Here is a 22,951-nt window from a genome sequence, read left to right on the forward strand (position 1 = left end):
CAATCTATTTTGCAATATTGCCTCCCGGGCGCTGAAGGCAAAAGTAGACCAAGGGAAGTTAGTGTCACCCCGGAGCAAAGAAAGATAATGGGAGGTGCTGTTACAAGGACAACCTGTATTTACATTGCATGTTTAATGCAGTAGAAATGTCTTGAGCCACTTCACAGAAACTATTGTGAAGCAAAATTTCACACTGAGCCACATAAATGACAGTTTTGGGAGGGAATTCCAGAACTTCAGGCTCAGGCAGGTGAGGGCACAGCTGTCAGTGGTGGAGCAATGGAAATTGGCGATACTCAAAGCCAAAATTGCAGGAATGAATACATGGATCTTGTAGGGGTGTAGGGCTGGAGGAGGTTGAGATGATGGGGCGGGTGCATGGAATTAAGGTTGCCTATCAACTTATCAGCTTTATCAAACCTACCTTTGCTTTTGGTCACCTGTCCTACTATCTCCTTATGTAGCTCAATGTCACATTTTATCTCGCTACGCTCCTGTAAAGGGAAATTAGATATTTTATTACTTTATATGTGCTCTATAAATGCAAGTCATTGTGGTTGTTGTTTGCACCTTTTTTTAAAAAGATAATTAATAAGAATCAGTGGGCGATGCAAGGGTTTTTAATTGATGAATTATGATTTGGAATCTGCTGTCTGGAAGCAGATGCAATAGTCTCTTTCAAAAGAGAATTAAATGTATAGTTGAAGTATAGGGGAGAATTTGCTGCATTCTGGGGAAAGAGGAGGAGTGGACCTAATTGGATAGCTCAACCAAAGAGTTGACACAGATACGATGCGAGAATCTATAATGTATCTTCCTTGTGTGGGAATAGAAACTAGTGCCTTTCATTTTAACTTTCAACTCTTACTCCTGAGTTTCTGCAGCTAAATGGTTAGACAGATGACCTCAAATGCTCCTGTGTTGTCTATAAATGATCCCTGGGGTGGAATTCTCTGGCCGTGCTGGTCTAAAAGCAGGAAATTCCCGCCCAACCTTCAATGGGGTTTCACATTGTCCACAACCCGCCCGCTAAAATTCCAGTGGCGGGCAGGATGGGAGAATTCCAGCCCTGGTTTCTAACGAGTAAGTCAAAGTTTGCTCACCGAAGATGTATAACCCGCATCCTCCCCTCTGAAGCTCTGATACAGAATTTACCATCTTCCACAACCTCATCGTCCCTCTGCCCAGGAAAGCGAACTCCTGTGTTTTGGTCTTTGCTTGAATTTGTTTTTTAAGCACGGCCTTGCTCTAAAAGAGGCTCTTTAATTTAGACCAGGGCAATCAATCATTAGAATAATGGTAAATTAATTCTATTCTTGCAACTCGAAGCACCCAATTTCAACCCTTTCGCACAACCTCAGCCTTTCAGTCCGTGTAGGTTTTCCCTGAATATTTTCTTTTTATAATATCTTTGTGTCTCCTCATCTAGGATGGAATGTACAGACCAGCACGGGCGTGTGAAAAATGCCAGGTAATTCTCCAGTTCTTTGTTTCTAAAAGCTCAGAACCCTCCCTAGATAGGCTGGGGTTGTTCTCTTGACCGCTGAGATTGTAATAGAGGTTCCTGAAATCATGAAGTGGTTTTGATAGAGTAAGTGGGGAGGAACCGTTTCCGCCGGCAGGCTGGCCAGTAACCAGAGGATCCAAGTGTAAGGCGATTCCCATCACCAGGGGTCCAATGAGAAGGCCCACCTGCACCATCTCGGGGCAGTTGGAAATGGACATTGGATGCCGGCCATTCCAGCAGTGCTCATATCCTGACAAAAATAATTTCAAAAGGAGTAAATTCCAATTCTGTAGAACAGTTAAATTTCAACCAGCGAATGTTATTTTACGATGCGGCTGTCTGTTGAACTGAATCCTGGAGCGGTATCAAACTCTACTGTTCATTTTTCAGGGAGGCTCACAGTCAGATTGAAAAGCGACGTCGAGATAAGATGAACAGTTTTATTGATGAGCTGGCGTCGATGGTGCCAACGTGCAATGCCATGTCACGGAAACTCGACAAACTCACCGTGCTGAGGATGGCCGTACAACACATGAAGACCTTAAGAGGTGAGAAGATTGAAGGGGAGGCGATGGTCTAGTGGTATTACCACTAGACTATTAATCCAGAAACTCAGCTAATGTTCGAATCCCACCACAGCAGAGGGTGGAATTTGAATTCAATAAAATTATCTGGAATTAAGAATCCACCGTTGACCATGAAACCATTGCCGATTGTCAGAAAAGCCCATCTGGTTCACTAATGCCCTCGAGGGAAGGAAATCTGCTGTCCTTACCTGGTCTGGCCTACATGTGACTCCAGAGCCACAACAAAGTGGTTGACTCTCAATTACCCTCGGGCAACTAGAGATGGGCAATAAATGCTGGCCAGCCAGTGACACCCATGTCCCATGAATGAATAAAAAAAAAAGCAGGTGACAGATCTAGTCCACATTTTGTGATGGCCAAGTCCCTCAGGTTTGTTTGATTTATGTCAATCTTCCTATGTTGAAACTGTTATTTTTTTCTTACTCTTGCATGGGACGTAAGCTTCGCTGGCCAGGCCAGCATTTAACACCCATCACTAATTGCCCTCCAGAAGGTGATAGTGAGTTGCCTTCTTGAATTGCTGCTGTCCATGTGGTGTAGGTACACCCACAGTGCTGTTAGGGAGGGAGTTCCAGAATTTTGACCCAGGGAAGGGACAGCAATATGTTTTCAAATCAGGATGGTGTGTGGCTTGGAGGGAAACTTGCAGCTGTTGATGTTCCCATGCATCCACTGCCCTTGTCCTTCTAGGTGGTACAGGTTGTGGGTTTGGGAGGTACTATTGAAAGAGCAGAGTGGCCATGTTACTGGACCAGTAATCCAGACATCTGGACACCTAGTCAGCTTTACTTGATTAATACCAGGAATGGATGGGTTTTCTTATGAGGAAAGGTTGGAGAGGTTGGGTTTGTATCCTCTAGAGTTTAGAAGAGTTAAGAGGTAACTCGATTGAAACTTTTAAGATCCTGAGGGTGTATTGACAAAATGGATGTGGAGAAGATGTTTTCTCTTGTCGGAGGATCTAGAACTAGGGCTCACTGTTTAAAAACAGGGGGTCGCTCATTTAAGACAGAGATTAGGAGAAAGCTTTTCTCAGAGTTGTGCGTCTCTGGAAATCTCTTCCACAAAAGGCAGTGGAAGCAGAGTCTGAATATTTTTAAGGCAGCGCAATATAGATTCTTGATTAGCAATAGGGTGAAAGGTTATTTGGGGGGTTGGCAGGGATGTGGGGTTGAGGTTACAATCAGATCAGCCATTATCTTATTGAATGGCAGAGCAGGCTCGAGGGGCTGAGTGGCCTACTGCTACTAATTTGCTTGTATGTACGTACGTATGTATGTAATGCTCCAGAGACATGGGTTCAAATCCCACCATGGCAGCTGGTGAACTTAAATTCAGTTAATTAAATGAATCTGGAATTAAAAGCTGGTCTTGGTAATGGTGACCATCAAACTGACAAATTGTTGCAAAACTCACCTGGTTCACTGATGTCCTTTAGGGACATTAATCTGCTGCCTTTACCCAATGTGAACATATATCAACTGTGGTAATTGCAACTCAAAGCTTACTTGTTATTTTCCTGACATTATTTCACAAAAAGGAAACCAACAAGAACAGCGAGGTGTTCCAAATGGCTGTGTGGCTCCAGATCCACTACCCTCTGAAAAGGCCAGACAAACCACTCAGTGGCTAAGGGCAATTGGGGATAGGGAGTAGATGTTGGCCTTGCTAGTGATGCCCACATCCTGTGAATGAATTTTTTTTAAAAAACAGTTCCATCTGTATTAATGAGTCTACACCAGACCCAGATATTGAGGTGAGTAAAACCTCAATGGTGGAGAGTTTTGGGAGCCAGAGACCCAAAGCCACCTGTTCAAAACCAACCCCACTCCTTCCAAGCATGTGACATTCACCACTGCCAAAAGTTTACTGCCTCGCCCACCCGCCCGAGGCTCGTAAGATCCAGTCCGAGGCCAACGGAGAACGCCGTTCTGCGAACCTCGCCCGCCCCGATTCTGGGGTGGGCGTGCCGGTAAAATTCTGGCCCACGTGCCTTGTCACAAATTGGTCATTGGCTATGTCACAAAATATTAGTTATTCATTAATGAACTGAATTGACACAATAATAAAAACAAATATCCTTCCAATCAGTAGAATTTTATCTTCTTTATGGTTAGATATCATTTTCTAATCTTCAGTTTTCTTAACAAGAATCTGGAGATATTATGGGTTGTACAAGTCAAGCTAATAAACTTCAGAATGTTCCAATTTAAAGCCAATTTTCATACAGCAGAGATTAGAATCCGAAAGCGATTTTCTCCTCTAAAGTATGGTATGACGATTCAAGTTTGGAAAATTGAAGATTAGAATGTAATAATCATAGAATCCCTACAGAGCAGAAGGAGGCCATTTGGCCCATTGAGTATGTAACGACCACAATCCCACCCAGGCCCTATTCTCGTAACCCCACACATTTGCCCTGCCAATCCTCCTGACATTATGGTCAATTTAGCATGACCAATCAACCTCGCCTGCACATCTTTGGAGCGTGGGAGGAAACCCACACAGACACAGGGAGAACGTGTAAACTCCACACAGACAGTGACCCGAGGCTGGAATTGAACTTGGATCCCTGGCGCTGTGAGGCAGCAGTGCTAACCACTGTGCCACCGTGCCACCCATAATTTTCGAACAATTGTGCAATTAAGCACAACTTGATGGAAAACCTTGACAATGTTGTGGCAAGAGGAAGTGTATATATGAACAAGATATATAAACTATATATTGTAATTAAGTAACCGTTATATGTTAGAATGTATAATTGTGATTGAAATTAGTCTTAACAGTTGAAAGTTGAGTTACATTTTCAACCTAATCTTGATTTAAAATCTAACTTTATATCTTTTTTATGATTTTTGTGATTACAGGAGCCACCAATGCTTACACGGAGGCTAACTACAAACCAGCTTTTCTATCAGATGATGAGCTGAAACATCTTATCCTCAGGGTATATTTTTATTTTTAACAGAGTCCTGCTTTAATTAAACTTCCATTTGGAAATGGGGAGTTGTTTGCTGTCTATCTATATAAAATTTGATTGTGTTTAGCAGGTCCCCAGGATGTTGTGCTTTGTGTGACACTCACGAGATATGAAAAGGAAAGAGAGCTAGTTATTTGCTACTCTTCTTTTGACCTTGAGATAACCTTAGGTTCGCAGAACGGCATTCGCCGTTGGCCTCGGACTGGATCTTACGGTTGGCCATGCTAAAAATTGCCCCTTAGTGTCCTGAGATGCGTAGGTTAGAGGGATTAGTGGGTAAATGTGCAGGGATATGGGGGTAGAGCCTGGGTGGGATTGTGGTCGGTGCAGATTCGATGGGCCAGATGGCCTCTTTCTGCACTGTAGGGTTTCTATGATTCTATGATAACCTGGCTTCCAAGGACAGAAGACAATTAGGTGTCAATCTAGAAAAATATCCAATAACAAGGTTTAGCTCCGAATTGACCTCTGAGTCTTTGATTTTAGATCACTTTCCTCTATCTGAGACATTAAAACTACAAGCTAGGTTAGCAGCTGAACATCTTTCTCGTGCTCTATCTGTGAGCAATGCCATGGGTGATTTACCGGAGAGTGCTGGGAATGTGGAACGTACTACTATCAGGAATATTTGAGGTGACTAGCATAGATAGATTTAAAGGAAAACTAGGTAAACACACGGGAGGATAGGAATATAAGAATATGCTAATCAGGTGAGATGAGGAGGCTCTTGTGGAGCATAAACCCCGGCATGGACCAGTTGAGCTGAATGGCCTGTGTCTGTGCTGTACATTCTGTGGAATTACAGTGACGTGTGTGAATGAGATTGGCCTGTTTTGTGCTGTAGCTGATATAATGTAGTTTAAGTTTAGGTTTATTTATTAGCGTCGCAAGTAGACTTACGTTAACACTGCAATGAAGTTGCTGTGAAAATCCCGTAATTGCCACACTCTGGTGCCTGTTCGGGTACACTGAGGGCGAATTTAGCATGGCCAATGCTAAATTGGCCATGCTAAATTCCTCCCACAGTCTTTTGTGGGACGACACGGGAGAACCTGCAGACTCCGCAGAGACAGTGACCCAAGCTGGGAATTGAACCTGGGTCCTTGGCGCTGGGAGGCAGCAGTGCTAACCACTGAGCCACCATGCAGCCTTGTTATCTGCTGGTTAACAAGAATGCTGTCGGTTACAAATAAACTAAACAAGACTACATGGAACATATTTATCTTTCTTTAAACTGCAGTCAGTGCTTGGTATGTAAACCTCTGTGATGGTGTGGGTAACCACCTAAAGGAGATTTTAGGGGTTAACTACACAACAGATAATAGAACATGAACCAGGTGTTATTTACCTCTGTTTATTCGTGTATTTAGTGCACCTTAACAAGGTATGAACCTGTGAGTAAACACAGCTATTTCTAGCTGTAATTAGCAAGTGCTTAAAATCCTGGAACTGGCAACTTTGAAATTGTAAGAGTTTTAACAACACCAGGTTAAACTCTTACTGTGTTTACCCCAGTCCAACGCCGGCATCTCCACATCATAACTTTGAAATTGGCACTAATGCAAATGGATAATGGTTATTCCTTTTTGTCTGATCACAATTAAACTGCCCGTTTAGATTTAAAAAAACATTCTTGATGTTCATGACATCAAGAAGGAAGAAAAGGTGCCACAAGTCCTTAACTTGACAATACAGACTAATTTCAGATAGCATAAACATCAATGCGAAGACAGAAATTTGAACTTCATAGGTGGGTTGCAGCAATGTCAGCCGTGCCAAGGTGTGCAAGTTGAATTCAGCCTTCCTGTGATAAGGTACAACTTAATAGTGTCCACATGTAAGGGAAATGACATCGTCACATTCATAGACCATAAGATATAGGAGCAGAATTAGGCCATTCGGCCCCATCAAGTCTGCTCTGCCATTCAATCATGGCTGATATGATTCTCGTCCCCATTCTCCTGCCTTCTCCCCGTAACCCTTGTTCTTCTTATTGATCAAGAACCTATCTATCTCTGTCTTAAAGACACTCGATGACCTGGCCGCCACACTCCTCTGTGGCAATGAGTTCCACAGATTCACCACCCTCTGGCTGAAGAAATTCCTCCTCATCTCAGTTTTAAAGGAGTGTCCCTTCACTCTGAGATTGTGCCCTCGAGTTCTAGTCTCTTCCACTAATGGAAACCTCTCCACGTCCACTCTGTCTAGGCCTGTCAGTATTCTGTAAGTTTCAATTAGATCCCCCCTCATCCTTCTAAACTCCATCGAGTATAGACCCAGACTCCTCAACTGCTCCTCATATGACAAATCCTTCATTCCTGGGGTCATTCTTTACGTTTTTGGGAGGTGGCCACAAGAGTGTCACCATTCCTCTTGCAAGGGCGAAAATAGATCTGCAATGATTGGACTGAAACTAATTGTGTCTGTCTTTCTGCGAAATAAGAGCATTGGCACAAGGGAAGGCCATTCACTCCTCAAGCCTGTTCCAACATTGAATTAGATCTTGGCTGATCTATATCTCAAACCTCATCTCCGATTCAAAAATTTTAATTGAGCTATCACCTACTGCTTTATGTGGAAGAGAGTTCCACGCTTCCACCACTGTTTGCATGAGGAAATGCTTCTTAACTTACGGTTATGTCCTCTGGTCCTTGACTCACCACCAGCGGAAAAAGTTTCTATCCATCCTATAAAGTCCTTGCGAGATCCTAAACATGTCAAAAAGATCACATCTTCTCTACTCCAGGAAATACAAGCCAAATCTCTCTTCAGAATCTAACTCTTGGAACTATTTAATTGAATTAAAACTGCTATAATAAGTTCAATTGGAATTACACCTTTCACAGCCTTGGCTCAGTGGTAGCACCCTCTTGAAATTTTGGAGACTGAAATGGATTGGTTGGGCAAGGCTGTCAGGGGAGCAAACGCAGGGAAATGGAACTTACGATGAGATGTGAACCTTGATTGGCATCCATCACCTTGAACATTGACTCCACACAGTGGCTGCAGTGTGTACCAGCTCCCGATGCACTGCAGAAACTCATCAAGGTTCCTTTGACAGCACCTTTCCAACCTGTGACCTCTACCACCTAGAAGGACAAGGGACAGCAGACCCATGGGAACACCACCGCCTGCAAATCGCAAACCGTCTTGACTTTTTCACCAATGGATCATAATCCTGGAAATTCCTCGTGAACAATTCTGTGGCTATCCCCACACCACCCAGACTGCAGCAGTGCAAGAAGTTGGCTCACCACTAACTTCTCGAGGGCAATTGGAGATGGACAAAGGCCCTTTCCGGAGAATCTTGCATTCTGAATAAATTTTAAAAAGGAGGAACAGTCATGAGAGGCTAACTTACATTGGACATAGAGCATAGAAATAGGCCATTCAACACAAACAGCCCATGTTGGTGTTGATGCTCCACTCAAGTCTCCTTATATATTTAAACATCTAAGTCAGCCATTGGAGAAGATAGAACCATAGAATCCCTACAGTGCAGAAGGAGGCCATTCACCCCATCGAGTCTACACCAACTCTCTGAAAGAGTATCTCACCTAGGCCCCCCCGCCCTATCCCTGTAACCTTGTGCATTTACCATGGCTAATCTACATATCTTTTGATACTAAGGGGCAATTTAGCATGCCTAATCTATCTGACCTGCACAGCTTTGGAGTATGGGAGGAAACTGGAGCACCCAGGGACGACCCACACAGATACGGGGAGAACGCACAAACTTCACACAGACTGCCACCCGAGTCCCTGTGAGGAAGCAGTGCTAACCGCTTTGCCACGGCGCTGTCCATTGTAACCATCTGTTCCCTTCAGGGGACGTAAGAAACAAGAGCAGAAGTAGTCCACTAGGTCTGTTAAGCTTACTCTGCCATTCAAACAGATCATGGCTGATCATCTACCTCTACGCTATTTTTTCCCATTATCCCCATATCCCTTGATGTTATTATTATCCAGAAATCTATCGACGGTGGCACAGTGCTGCCTCACAGTGCCAGGGACCTGGGTTCAATTCTGGCTTGCGTGACTGTGTGGAGTTTGCACTTTACCTCTGTGTCTCTCTGGGTTTCTTCCGGGTGCTCCAGTTTCCTCCCCCACTCCAAAGATGTGTAGGTTAGGTTGGCCATGCAAAATTGTCTCTTAGATTCAGGGGGACTAGCAGGGTAAATACGTGGGGTTACGGGGTTAGTGCCTTGGTGGGATTGTAGTCGGTGCAGACTGGATGGGTTGAATGGCCTCCTTCTGCACTGTAGAGATTCTATGATTCTATGATTTCTGTTCTGGGCATTCTCCCTGTGTGATATTCCACAGCCCTCTGGGGTAGAGAATTCCATACATTCCCCACCCTCTGGATGAAGAAATTCCTTCTCACCTCAATCTTAAATGGCCTTTCCCCTTATTCTGAGACTCTCCCTTTATTGCTTCTTTACCTTCCCCTTAAATGCATTTTATAATGTTGGTTTCAGGCTCTCTCTGCTCCATGTTCTCACTCTCTCTGGGTAAAGAAGTTTCTTCTGAGTTCCGTATTGGATTTCTTGCGACTAGACTATATTGATGGTCTTTAATTATGCTCTTCCCCACAAGAGGAAACATTCTCTTTCTATCTACTCTATCAAAGGCTTTCATCATTTTAAAGTTAGGTCAATTCTCAGACTTCTATCTTGAGGGAAAAGAGATTCAGCCAGTCAATTCTTTCCTGAATGTGTATACCCACATGTTTCTGGTATCATCTTTGTAAATCTACTCTGCACCCCCTCAAGTGCCTCTGTATCCTTTTTATAAAATGGCAAGCAGAATTGCGCTTAGCACGGTGTGCGCTAACCAAAGTTTGATACAGGTCTAATGTAACTTCCCTATTTTTGAATTCTGAACCTCTAGAAATAAAGCTTGGTTAGCTTCTTTTTTAATGGTCATGTCAATCTGTAGCGCATTTTTTAACAATTGGTGTACTCGTACTATGAGATCCCTTTGTTCCTCGATCCTAGCACGACTAGCGTATTCCAATACTGCGGCATGGTGACACAGTGGTTAGCACTGCTGCTTCACAACGCCAGGGACCCGGGTTCGATTCCTGGCTTGGGCCACTGTCTGTGCGGAGTCTGCACGTTCTCCCTGTGTCTGCATGGGTTTCCTCCTGGTGCTCCGGTTTCCTCCCACAGTCCAAAAGATATGCTAGTTCGGTGCATTGACCATGCTAAATCTTTCCTCAGTGTACCCGAACAGGCGCTGGAATGTGGCAACTAGGCGATTTTCACAGTAACTTCATTGCAGTGTTAATGTAAGCCTATTTGTGACACTAATAAATAAACTTTAAACATTTAAGTTATAAGTGACCTTATTCTTCCTCCCAAAATGTACTACCTCAGATTTATTAGTGTTGAACTTCATTTTTCCAGTTATTTGCCCATTCTGCAAGTTTATTAATGTCATCCTGTAAATTGTTGCAGCCGCCTTCAGTATTGACTATCCCCTCCCAATTTAGTGTCATCTCCAAAATTAGAAATTGTGCTTTTGATTCCAAAGTCCACGTTGTTAAGGTAAATTGTGGACAGTAGTGGCCTGAACACTGATCCTAGTGGAGCACCACTTCCCACCTTCTGCCGCTCTGAATAACTATCCTTTACTCCAACTTTCTATTATCTGTCTTGAAGCCAGCTGACAATCCATTTGTCACTTGTCCCCTGATTCCACTTTCTCTGACCTTATTCATTAGTCTATTAAGGGACACCAACTCAAAGAACTTTTGAACATCCAGATAAATGACATAAGAACATAAGAACTAGGGGCAGGAATAGGCCATCTGGCCCCTCGAGCCTGCTCCGCCATTAAATAAGATCATGGCTGTTCTTTTTGTGGACTCAGCTCCACTTACCCTCCCACTCACCATAACCCTTAATTTCTTTGCTGTTCAAAAATTTATCTATCCTTGCCTTAAAAACATTCAATGAGGTAGCCTCAACTGCTTCACTGGGCAGGGAATTCCACAGATTCACAACCCTTTGTGTGAAGAAGATCCTCCTCAACTCCATCCAAAATCTGCTCCCCCTTATTTTGCGGCCATGCCCCCTAGTTCTGGTTTCACCTGCCAGTGGAAACAACTTCCCTGCTTCTATCTTATCTATTCCCTTCATAATCTTATGTTTCTACAAGATCTCCCCTCATTCTTCTGAATTCCATTGAGTATAGCCCCAGTCTACTCAGTGTCCCTTCATAAGCCAACCCTCTCAACTCCAGAATCAACCTTGTGAATCTCCTCTGCACCCCCTCCAGCGTCAGTATATCATTTCTCACGTAAGGAGACCAAAACTGTACACAGTACTCTAGGTGTGGCCTCACCAGCACCTTATCATCTGCAACATAACCTTGCTGTTTTTAAACTCCATCCCTCTAGCAATGAAGGACAAAATTCCATTTGCCTTCTTAATTACCTGCAAACCAACTTTTTGTGATTCATGCACAAGGACACCCAGGTCCCTCTGCACAGCAGCATGCTGCAATTTTTTACCATTTAAATAATAGTCCATTTTGCTGTTATTCCTACCAAAATGGATGACCTCGCATTTGCCAACATTGTACTCCATCTGCCAGACCCTTGCCCACTCACTTAGACTATCTATATCCTTTGCAGACTTTCAGCGTCCTCTGCACACTTTGCTCTGCCACTCATCTGCGAAGTTTGACACACTACACTTGGTCCCCAACTCCAAATCATCGATATAAATCGTAAACAATTGCGGTCCCAACACTGATCCCTGAGGCACGCCACTAATCACTGATCGCCAACCAGAAAAACATCCATTTACCCCCACTCTTTGCTTTTTGTTAGTTAACCAATCCTCTATCCATGCTAATACATTACCCATAACACAATGCACCTTTATCTTATGTAGCAGTCTTTGGTGCGGCACCTTGTCAAATGCTTTCTGGAAATCCAGATACACCACATCCACAGGTTCCCCATTGTCCACTGTGCGTGTAATGTTCTCAGCTACTGCATTACCATCAATTGCTCTCTGTTACCTCCTCAAGCAATTCAGTAAGGTTGGCCAAGTCCAGTTAAAACCTTCTATTCCTATGTAGTGCATTCTAAACCTGTTCCAGTGAATAGAATCATAGTATCCCTACGGTACGGAAGGAGGCCATTCGGCCCATCGAGTCTGCACCAACCACAGTCCCACCCAGGCCCTATTCCCGTAACCCCACATATTTATTGTTAATCCCCTGACACTAGGGTTAATTTAGCATAGCCAATCAACCTAACCTGTGCATTTTTGAACTGTATGAGCAAACTGGAGCACCTGGAGGAAACCCACGCAGACACGGGGAGAATGTGCAAACTCCACACAAACAGTGTCCCGAGGCCGGAATTGAACCCAGGTCCCTATGAGGCAGCAGTGCTAACTATTGTGCCACTGTGCCGAATACTTGGTAGAATTCTTCACCCAGCTCTGTGGAAAATGTTTGATTTGTTGTTGATCTGTCAATTATTCGGCATATATATTGGAGGGGTTATTGGCTCATTATAATGGAAGGAAGTGGGGAAAATATCACCTTTTTATTGGGGAATGTTTACTCATCAAACTATTTACTGTTCCCACAGGCAGCTGATGGATTTCTTTTTGTTGTGGGTTGCGATAGAGGAAAAATACTTTTTGTGTCTGAATCAGTTTTCAAAATCCTCAACTACAGCCAGGTAAGGTTGCATAGCCGCATCTTGAGTCTTGCAATGGGCACAGATCTCTTCACCGACCTGATCTTCTCTATACTGAGATGTTTGTAGCCTGGCACTTAATGGAAATTGTAGGTTCAGTGAGGGAAAGGCTGTGAGGAAAGAGCTGGGTAACAGGATTTGACTGTTGAAGAGCTAGCACCAGCTTGGGCACAAGGGGCCGAATGGCCTTGTTTTGTTCTGTGGTTGTACTGATACAATGTTCATAGCAATTAAATATATTCTCTACAGTCGATGCCAATATAATCCTCAAGTCATATGCAGTAGCGACATAAGCCTTAATAAAAATTAGTTCACATTTTGGGACATGGTTTAAGGTACTTAGGCAAAAGAACTAGATGGAACATGACATTTAAAAAAAAAAAAAGTTTTATGATCTGGTGTACATTGCCTGAAAGAGTGTTGGATGTAAATTCAATAATAACTTTCAAAAGGGGATTAAGTAGATACTTGACAAGAAAAGGCACTGTGGGACAATTGAATAAATCTTTTAAATAACTGGCAAACACACAATGGGCTAATTATGAGTAATTACGAAACATAATTGAAGTTGTGAATTTTTTTCAATCTTTAAATTATGTCTTTTGTTGTTAAAATTACTGAGCTGTGTTGTCACCACCCATGTGTGAGTCAGAAGGTTTCAGGTTCAAGTCCTGCTCCAGAGACTTGAGTACAAAGTCTAGACAGACACTCCCCAATTCTCAGTCACTGAGGGGTCAGTACTGACGGAGCACTGCACTGTCAAGGGGTCAGTACTGAGGGAGTGATGTACTGTCAGAAGTTCAGTGCTGAGGGAGCGCTGCGCTATCGGAGGCTCAGTGCTGAGGGAGCGCTGCACTGTCGGAGGCTCAGTGCTGAGGGAGCGCTGCGCTGTCGGAGGCTCAGTGCTGAGGGAGCGCTGCACTGTTGGAGGCTCAGTGCTGAGGGAGCGCTGCACTGTTGGAGGCTCAGTGCTGAGGGAGCGCTGCGCTATCGGAGGCTCAGTGCTGAGGGAGCGCTGCGCTATCGGAGGCTCAGTGCTGAGGGAGCGCTGCACTGTCGGAGGCTCAGTGCTGAGGGAGCGCTGCGCTGTCGGAGGCTCAGTGCTGAGGGAGCGCTGCACTGTCGGAGGCTCAGTGCTGAGGGAGCGCTGCACTGTCGGAGGGTCAGTGCTGAGGGAGCATTGCACTGTCGGAGGCTCAGTGCTGAGGGAACGCTGCACTGTCGGAGGCTCAGTGCTGAGGGAGCGCTGCACTGTCGGAGGGTCAGTGCTGAGGGAGCATTGCACTGTCGGAGGCTCAGTGCTGAGGGAACGCTGCACTGTCGGAGGCTCAGTGCTGAGGGAGCGCTGCGCTGTCGGAGGCTCAGTGCTGAGGGAGCGCTGCACTGTCGGAGGGTCAGTGCTGAGGGAGCATTGCACTGTCGGAGGCTCAGTGCTGAGGGAACGCTGCACTGTCGGAGGCTCAGTGCTGAGGGAACGCTGCGCTGTCGGAGGCTCAGTGCTGAGGGAGTGCAGTCCTATCAGAGGGACAGTGCCGAGGGAGCGCTGCGCTGTCGGAGGGTCAGTGCTGAGGGAGCGCTGCGCTGTCGGAGGGTCAGTGCTGAGGGAGCGCTGCGCTGTCGGAGGGGCTGTCCTGAGAGAGCACCGCGCTGTCAGAAGCTCAGTGCCAAGGGAGCGCTGTGCTGTCGGAGGTTCAGTGCCGAGGGAGCGCTGCCCTGTCAGAGGGACAGTGCTGAGGGAGCGCTGCATTGTTGGAGGATCAGTGCTGAGGACCACGATGGGCAATTAATACTGGATAGTAATCAGAGCAATGAGGAATCTTGACTCATTTACACGCTGCTAACCCAGGAATTACCTGGCTAATTGCAGATTCTCTGCTTTTTTCCCTTCTGAGAGCAAAATGTTTGGCGCTGACTGGGAATGAACTTGGCAGTTTTCTGGTCTCGCTCAGGGACGTGATAGAAGAACTCAATAAGTTACTGGAATAGCTTCAACCTCTCATCATGAATGATTTGTTGGATCAGCTCAAAGACAAATGCTTGGCCCAATTAAAGAAAATATAGACTTGATACTTTCCATGTCTCAAAGCGCTTTACTGCCAATGACATACTTCTGAAGTGTAATCACTGTTGTAATGTGGAAAATGTGGTAGCCAATTTGCACACAGGCAGGTCCCATAAACAGCAATGTGATAGTGACCGGACATTCTGTTTTTGTGGTGTTGATTGAGGGGATGAAAATTGTCCAGTACACCAGGGAGAATTCCCCTGCTCCTCTCCAGAATAGTGCCATGGCATCTTTTACATAGACCCAAATGGCAGATGGGGCATCATCCAAAGTCTCATCCAAAAAACAGCATCTCCAACGGTGCAGCACTCCCCTGTTAGCTCACTGGAGCGTGAGCCTTGATTTATTTTTGTGCTCCAGCCCTGAAGTGGGACTTGAACCAGGAACCTTGGAGGTGGGAGTGCTACTAAGTTAGCCACCAGTTGACACAATTGGTGGGACTCGAGTCTTAATGAGTAGTTCCTGGGCTCAAGCCCTCTCCAGGTCCAGCTTGAAAACTCTGGCGTAGGGTGGCGTGAGTGTCGATGGGAGGTTGAGCCTCATTGCAGTCTGTTGACGTGGAAGGTGAAAATCTAAAGCAAGTAGAGGAGCTCTCCTGGTGACCCCGAGTCAAAATTCTCCTTTCAACTAACACCACCAAAAGAAAGCACAGATTGATTTGTCTGTCTTATTGCTTTTTGTGGAATCGTGCTGCGCACAAAACCCTTTGCAGCCAAGTGCACTGAACATAGAGGTGATCAGTCGATTGTGGAACTTTTTTTGCGCATGTTCTGGAGACGCAAACATTTGGGATCCAGAGTCTCTCTTAAACCAGCCTTTCCTGTGCTTCATTTGCAGACAGATCTGATTGGGCAGAGCTTATTTGACTACCTCCATCCGAAGGACATTGCCAAAGTCAAAGAGCAACTCTCGTCGTTCGACACGGCCCCGAGGGAGAGGCTCATAGATGCCAAAAGTAAGACCCTACTCGTCCATGGTAACAGCAGTGACCATCAACCATTAAAGGCAGAAAATAAAATAACAAAATAAAGTCAATGAAATCAAAATATTTCCACATTTTCCTAGTATTTGTTGTTGTGGAGATATCAATGTGTCAACTAGTCTGCACCGTCAAGATTAACCACTTCTACAGTGTGCTTGAAGGGAATTCAAAGCAAATCCATAGAAGTGCAGCTATCTCTGGTTTAGCACTCCAATGTGTCCCAAAGAACAGTGTGCTAAAAGCAAACATGCTAAGCAAAATCATTTTCCCGTAAGAACCCATGTAATAAGGGCAGACAGATTGGGCTTGTATCCATTGAAGTTCAGAAGAATGAGGCAATCTAATTGAAATATTTAAGATCTTGAGGAGACTTGACAGTGTAGATGCTCAGGAGGTGTCTTCCCTTTTATGAGAGACTAGGACTTGGGGAGTTAGGTTCAAAATACTGGGTCCAGAATTTAAGATAGAGAGGAGGAGAGATTACATTCCTGACATGTAATTTTTACATTAACGACCAATTGGCTGCCTTGGATCTAACTGGCCCAAACATCCTCTTACCAACTTGCTTCTTCCCGCTTCCCTTCCTCGACCCTCCCACTCACTGCCTCCCCTAACCCTCCAACTCGCCACTTCCCTCAATCTCCTGCTCGCTGCCACCCACCTCCCTCCCTCTTGCTGCTTCTCTCGCAGTGAAGGCTCAGCAGAGGGATGGCAATCAGTGATTCGGGAGGGGGAAAAGTAGCGAGCGGGAGGGAAGCGGCAAGTGGGAGGGTGGGGGAGGGGAGGACAGATGATCTTAAAAGGAAGTCTGGGCAAACGTTGTAACAAAACTTCCCTAAGTTATAAACTGTGCTAAAAATAAAACACACTATTTGGAGATACCTGTTGTATTTCCGTGAGGAAGTGGTAAGTCTATGAAACAGGACCCCAAGGGATATGGTGGAAACAGAGTATCGAGTCATTCCAATTAGAGAGATTTCTCTCAGAAAATTGTATTTTGGGACCCAGTCTATGGTTTGGGACATAACGTGGATTGGGAGGAACAGGTGATTTTGGGCCAATGATTCTGACAGTTCTTCACCAACAGATCTTTTTTTTGTCATTGTGTCTTGATTCCTATATTCCCTCTCGATTTTATTATTGCATAAATGGATTTTAAATAATTTTTCAAACAACTGTGGGTTATTGTGAGCTGGCGATCTTTACTTTCAGCCTGAATGGTTAAAGTTGCATTCATTTCTATGTTCCTTTGATATCCTGCCTTGTTCCCTGCAATCAGCTGGCTTGCCGGTCAAGACGGACATAAGTCCAGGACCCTCCCGACTCTGTTCAGGGGCAAGACGCTCATTCTTCTGTCGGATGAAATGTAACCGGCCTTCGGTCAAGTTAGAGGACAAGGACTTTACATCAAACTGCTCCAAGAAGAAGGGTAAGGTATCCTGGTTTTTTTTAAGCTTCATTTTTCTTTCAGAAAGTCAACATGCAGCTACAGCAAGGAATTAGAAGGCAAACTGACCTCTGTTGCAAAGGGAAAGAGTCAAGGCATCTTGCTACATTTATAAAGGTCTATGGTGAGACCACATATGGGGTACTGTGTACAGTTTCGGTTTTATTAACTTAAGAAACATAGAGCATAGAAACATAGAAGATAGGAGGAGGAGGAGACCATTTGGCCCTTCGAGCCTGCTCCGCCATTCATTACGATATTAGCTGACATCCAACTCAATAGCCTAATCTTGCTTTCTCCCCTTTACTTTTGATCCCAATCACCCCAAGTGCTATATCCAGCCGCCTCTTACATTCAATGTTTTGGCATCAACTACTTCCTGTGGTAATGAATTCCACAGGCTCACCACTCTTTGGGTGAAGAAATGTCTCCTCATCTCCGTCCTAAATGGTCTACCCCGAATCCCCAGACTGTGAAGCAGAAAGAAGTAGAAAGGATGTGGTTTGCTTAGAGGAGGCGTAACAAAAGTTAATTAGACTGATTCCTAGGCTGTCCTATAAGGAGAGATTGGGTATATTGGGTCTCCAATCTCTGGATCTTAAAAGAATGAGAGATTATCTCATGGAAATGCATACGTTTCTGAAGAAGGATCGAGAGGGTAGATGCTGAGATGATTTTTTTTTTAAACCTGGTTGTAGAGTCTAGAACTGGGGGACAAAATCTCAGGGTAAAGGGTTAGATTAGGGCTGAGATGCAAAATCTTTTCACTCGGAGGGTTGTGGATCTATGGAATTCTTGACCCTCATGGGATGCTCAGTTAATGAGTATATTCAAGACTGAAATCTATAGGTATTTAGGGATCTAGGGATGTTTTGACGGTGCAGGAAGATGCAATTGAGATGGGTCAGCATGATCTTATTGAATGGCAGAGCAGGCTTGAGGGGCTGATCGGCCTACTTCTGCTGCTATTTGTCATGTTTTGTTCTTCTCTTGAAAGGACCTACTCAATACCTTGCATTTATATAACATAGTAAAACATCATTAGGTGCTCCATAGGATCAATTACTAAACAGAGATTTGACACTAAGTCACATAAGGCGATATTAGGACAGGTGACTTGGTCAAAAAAAGTAGGTTTTAAGGATCACCTGAAAGGAAGTGAGGGTTAGGGAGGCAATAAGTTTAGGAAGGGAGTTTAGGGCCCAGGCAGATGAAGGTATAGCCCCTAAAGTTAGAGGGATTAAAATTGGGACTGCACAAGAAATTAGAACCAGAGGCACTCGAGTAACTCTGACAGCTAGGACGGCACAGTAGCACAGTGGTTAGCATTGCTGCTTCACAGCTCCAGGGACCTGGGTTCGATTCCTGGCTTGGGTCACTGTCTGTGTGGAGTTAGCACATTCTCCTTGTGTCTGCGTGGGTTTCCTCCGAGTGCTCCGGTTTCCTCCCGCAGTCCAAAGATGTGCGGGTTAGGTTGATTGGCCATGCTAAAATTGCCCTTCGTGTCCTGAGATGCGTAGGTTAGAGGGATTAGTGGGTAAATATGTAGGGATATGGGGGTAGGGCCTGGGTGGGATTGTGGTCGGTGCAGACTCGATGGGCCGAATGGCCTCTTTCTATGCTACAGGGTTTCTATGAATTCTATGAAGTTGTAGGGCTGGAGGAGGTTACAGAGATGGGGATGGGTGAGGGTATGGTGAGAGTTGAAAGCAAGGGTGGGATACAGGCAGCAGAGTTTTGGATGACCTCAAGTTTAAGAAGGGTGTAAAGTGGGAGACAGAACAGGAGCTGTTAGAACAAAGTCTGAAGTTAACACAGGCATGGATGAAGGTTTCAGCAGCTGATGAGTTGAGGCAGGAGTGGAGGTGGACAATGTTACAAAGGTGGAAGTTGGCAGTCTTGGTGACGAAACAAGTCTGGGAAATTTTAACGTGAGAACTGGCTGCCCAATGGCACCTCATTAAAGCAATCATTGTAGGTCAAGATGTTGTTACTCCATTGGTGTGACATCACAGCTCCCCCTGCCCTCATCCAGTATCTACAACCCACAAAAACTAGTTGTATTGTCTCCGTTGCTGTCCCAGCTGAGGCCACACAGATTGGCCAAAACCAGATGGCTTTCATCAACTAATTTCACTGACTCCCAAGGATGTGGGTGTTGTTGGCAAGGTCAGCTTGTGTTGCTCATCACCGAGTTGCCCTAAGAAGATGATGGTGGGGGGCCTGAGACAGCTGAGTATTCTGCTGGGCCCTATGGAAGACAAGCACATTGCTGTGTCTGGAGTCACCTATTGGTCCAGACCATGTAAGGATGCTCAGTTTCCTTCCTGAAAGAACATTAGTGAACCAGTTGAGTTTTTAAACAATAATCTGACAGCTTCTTGGTCACACACTGGTGACAGCCTTGAAGTCCCAGTCTTTTTCAAGAACAAATTCAAATTCTAAATGTGCCGTGAATGGGATTTGAGGCTGTGTTTTAAAAGAATCGTTCGCCTTGGCCTCCGGATTGCAAGTCCAGTAGCAAACCCACTGTACGACTGTACTCATTTTTAAAATGTACTTTCTTCAAGTTATAGTGTTGAGGGTGTGGAACATGGAATATTCTTGCCTTCAGATGGTTTCATCCCACCCTAGCTCTGTAATGTTCCCCAGCTCGACAACCCTTGAGATCTCTGCACTCCTCCAATTCTGGCCTCTTACACATTCCCTACTTTCATCGCTGCACTGGTGACGGCCGTACTTTCAGCTGCGTAGTCCCTTAGCTCTGAAATTTCCTCAAAACTCCCTGCCTTTCTCTCACCTTTAAGACACACCTGAAAGCCTTTCTCTTTGAAAAATCCACTGGTCACCTTTTTAAATTTATTTTTATTCCTTTGTGGGACATGGGCGTTGCTGTCTGGCCAGCATTTATTGCCCATCCCTGGTTACCCTTGTTCAGAGGGCAGTTGAGAGTTAACAGCATTGCTGTGGCTCTGGAGTCACATGTAGGCCAGACCAGGTAAGGGCAGCAGACGTTAATGAACCAGATGGGTTTTTCTGACAATCGACAATGGTTTCATGGTCATCAGTAGATTCTTAATTCCAGGCGTTTTTTTGTTGAATTCAAACTCCTCCATCTGCCGTGGCAGGATTTGAACCCGGGTCCCCAGAACATTAGCTGAGTTTCTGGATTAATAGTCTAGCCATAATACCACTAGGCCATCGCCTTGCCACCTTCTAATATCTCCTTGTATGGCTGAGTGTTTTACTTACGAACCTGTGTGCCTTGGGACTTTTTCTAATTGCATTTAAAGCTGCTACATAATTGGAAGTTATTGCTGGATGTTTACATGCAATCCACGCACCATGTCAAACTGTAATAAATGCAGGCTTCACGTTGAGACTTGCACCCTGCCTTGTGTCTTGCAGCTGACCGCAAGAGTTTCTGCACCATTCACAGCAGTGGCTACCTGAAGAGTTGGCCGCCCACCAAGATGGGATTGGACGAAGACAATGAGCCTGACAATGAAGGCTGCAACCTAAGCTGCCTCGTCGCCATTGGGCGATTGCACCCTCACATTGTCCCACAGCCGATCAGTGGTGAGATCAGAGTGAAATCAACGGAGTACGTTTCCCGACACGCGATAGATGGGAAATTTGTGTTCGTGGACCAAAGGTGCGAAATACATTAAAATCCAACCATTCAAATTATGAGGTGGGGTTTTGACAGAATAGATTAGGAGAAATTCTTTGGAGTACCCAATTAAAGCACTGAAATAAAAAAACGAGTCTCAGTGGGTGGCACGGTGGCACAGTGGTTAGCACTGCTGCCTCACAGCGCCAGGGATCTGGGTTCAATTCCGGTGCTGGGTGACCGTCTGTGTGGAGTTTCTCCCTGTGTCCGTGTGGCTTTCCTCCGGGTACTCCAGTTTCCTCCGGGTACTCCAGTTTCCTCCGGGTACTCCAGTTTCCTCCGGGTACTCCAGTTTCCTCCGGGTACTCCAGTTTCCTCCCATACTCCAAAGATGTACAGGTTAGGTGAATTGGTCATGTTAAATTGCCCCTTTGTGTCCCAAGGTGTGTCGGTTAGGGGGATTAGTAGGGTAAATATGTGGGGTTACGGGGATAGGGCCTGGGTAAGATGAAAAGGTGGGTCGGTGTAGACTCAAAGGGCAAATGGTCTCCTTCTGCACTGTAGGAATTCTATGATTCTAAAGACTCTTAACTGCCCTCTGAAGTGGCCCAGCAAGCCACTCAGCTGTATTGCAAAGGTTATGAATGGGCAATAAATGCTGACCTTGACAGTGAAGTCCACACCATGTGTTTAAATTTCTAAAGAACCTGCTTCCGCTGGTAGGAGATTTGGTAGCCAGAGGCGACAGATTTTTGATAATGGGCAAAAGAATCAGAAGGTGAGATGAGAATTTTCTTTTACGTGACGTGTTGTGATTTTGGATGCACTGACTGAACGGGCGGTGGAAGCAGATTCAATAATAGCTTTCAAAAGCAAATTGAATGTGTACTTGAAAAGGAGAGATTTATAAGGTTAGAGGGAATGAGCTGGGGGAGTGAGACTAACTGGATAATTCTTTCAATAAGGCAGCAGGGGTATGATGAGTTTAATGAGCGACCTCTGTGCTGTAGGGTTGAATGAATGTTTTGCCTTTGTACCGGCGTTGGAGATGCCTTTCAGTCAGCGTGACTGATCGAACACCATTTTTCTGTTTCCAGGGCAACAGTGATTCTAGGATATTTGCCACAGGAGTTGCTTGGGACTTCGTGTTATGAGTACTTCCATCAAGATGATATAGTGCATCTTGCAGAATGTCACCGACAAGGCAAGAACAACCTGCTGTTTGTCTGATTTCTCATTATGTTGCACACCGTCAATGTGGTGATTGTCCCTTTGAGGGCAACACAGCAGAGTAAGGGTCACCTGGTTAGGAGAACCAACTGGGACTCAGAGTGGGTAATCATCCCGGGCTGTAGCGTCATCTCTTGAGCAGAAGACACTTAGGGGACTAAGGACAGCTGTACTGCTGTATGGTTTTCCTTATTAATAAACACCTTTTGTGTTTCTAATGAAGTCTGCGAATGTGCATTATTACAGTCATGGAATGAAGGAGATGCGCACGCACCTTCTGTTGCCTTGGGATCCCTTGCATCCACCTGACAGGGCAAATTGTTGCTGTAGTGGGGGGGTAACACAGTTTAACCTTTCACTCAAAAAACGGCACCTCCGACAGAGCAGCATTCCCTTAGTACTTAGGAGTGCAGACCTAAATCTTCTGTGCTCGAGTGTCTGGAGTGGGATTTGAATGCACCAACCTCCTGACTCGGGCAAAAGTGAAGAAGAAGAACCATCATAGAAACCCTACAGCGCAGAAGGAGGCCATTTGGCCCATCGAGTCTGCACCGACAACAATCCCACTTTATCCCCATAACCCCACATATTTACTCTGCTAATCCCTCTAATCTACGCATCTGGGGGCAATTTAGCATGGCCAAAGCACCTAACCCGCACATCTTTGGAGTGTGGGAGGAAACCGGAGCACCCAGAGGAAACCCACGCAGACATGGGGAGAACGTACAAACTCCACACAGACAGTGACCCAAGCAAGGAATCGAACCCAGGTCCCTGGAGCTGTTAGGCAGCAGTGCTAACCACTGTGCCGCCCGTG

At 45.2% G+C, this 22,951-nt stretch overlaps 1 protein-coding gene across 4 annotated transcripts in view; it reads left to right on the forward strand.

Moving 5' to 3' along the window:
- Positions 1-22,951, forward strand: part of LOC144499194 (basic helix-loop-helix ARNT-like protein 1) — a 77,135-nt gene that overhangs the window by 34,135 nt on the left and 20,049 nt on the right. For all 4 annotated transcript variants that reach the window (XM_078221298.1, XM_078221296.1, XM_078221297.1 and 1 more), the window contains 8 exons: positions 1,430-1,471; positions 1,898-2,055; positions 4,962-5,041; positions 12,687-12,779; positions 15,700-15,817; positions 17,124-17,273; positions 20,700-20,946; positions 22,002-22,108. In XM_078221298.1, the coding sequence (XP_078077424.1) occupies positions 1,430-1,471; positions 1,898-2,055; positions 4,962-5,041; positions 12,687-12,779; positions 15,700-15,817; positions 17,124-17,273; positions 20,700-20,946; positions 22,002-22,108 (995 nt within the window). The remainder of the gene's footprint in view (positions 1-1,429; positions 1,472-1,897; positions 2,056-4,961; positions 5,042-12,686; positions 12,780-15,699; positions 15,818-17,123; positions 17,274-20,699; positions 20,947-22,001; positions 22,109-22,951) is intronic.

This window comes from Mustelus asterias, chromosome 9 (genome assembly GCF_964213995.1).
Source record: "Mustelus asterias chromosome 9, sMusAst1.hap1.1, whole genome shotgun sequence".
In the NCBI taxonomy this organism is placed as follows: domain Eukaryota; kingdom Metazoa; phylum Chordata; class Chondrichthyes; order Carcharhiniformes; family Triakidae; genus Mustelus; species Mustelus asterias.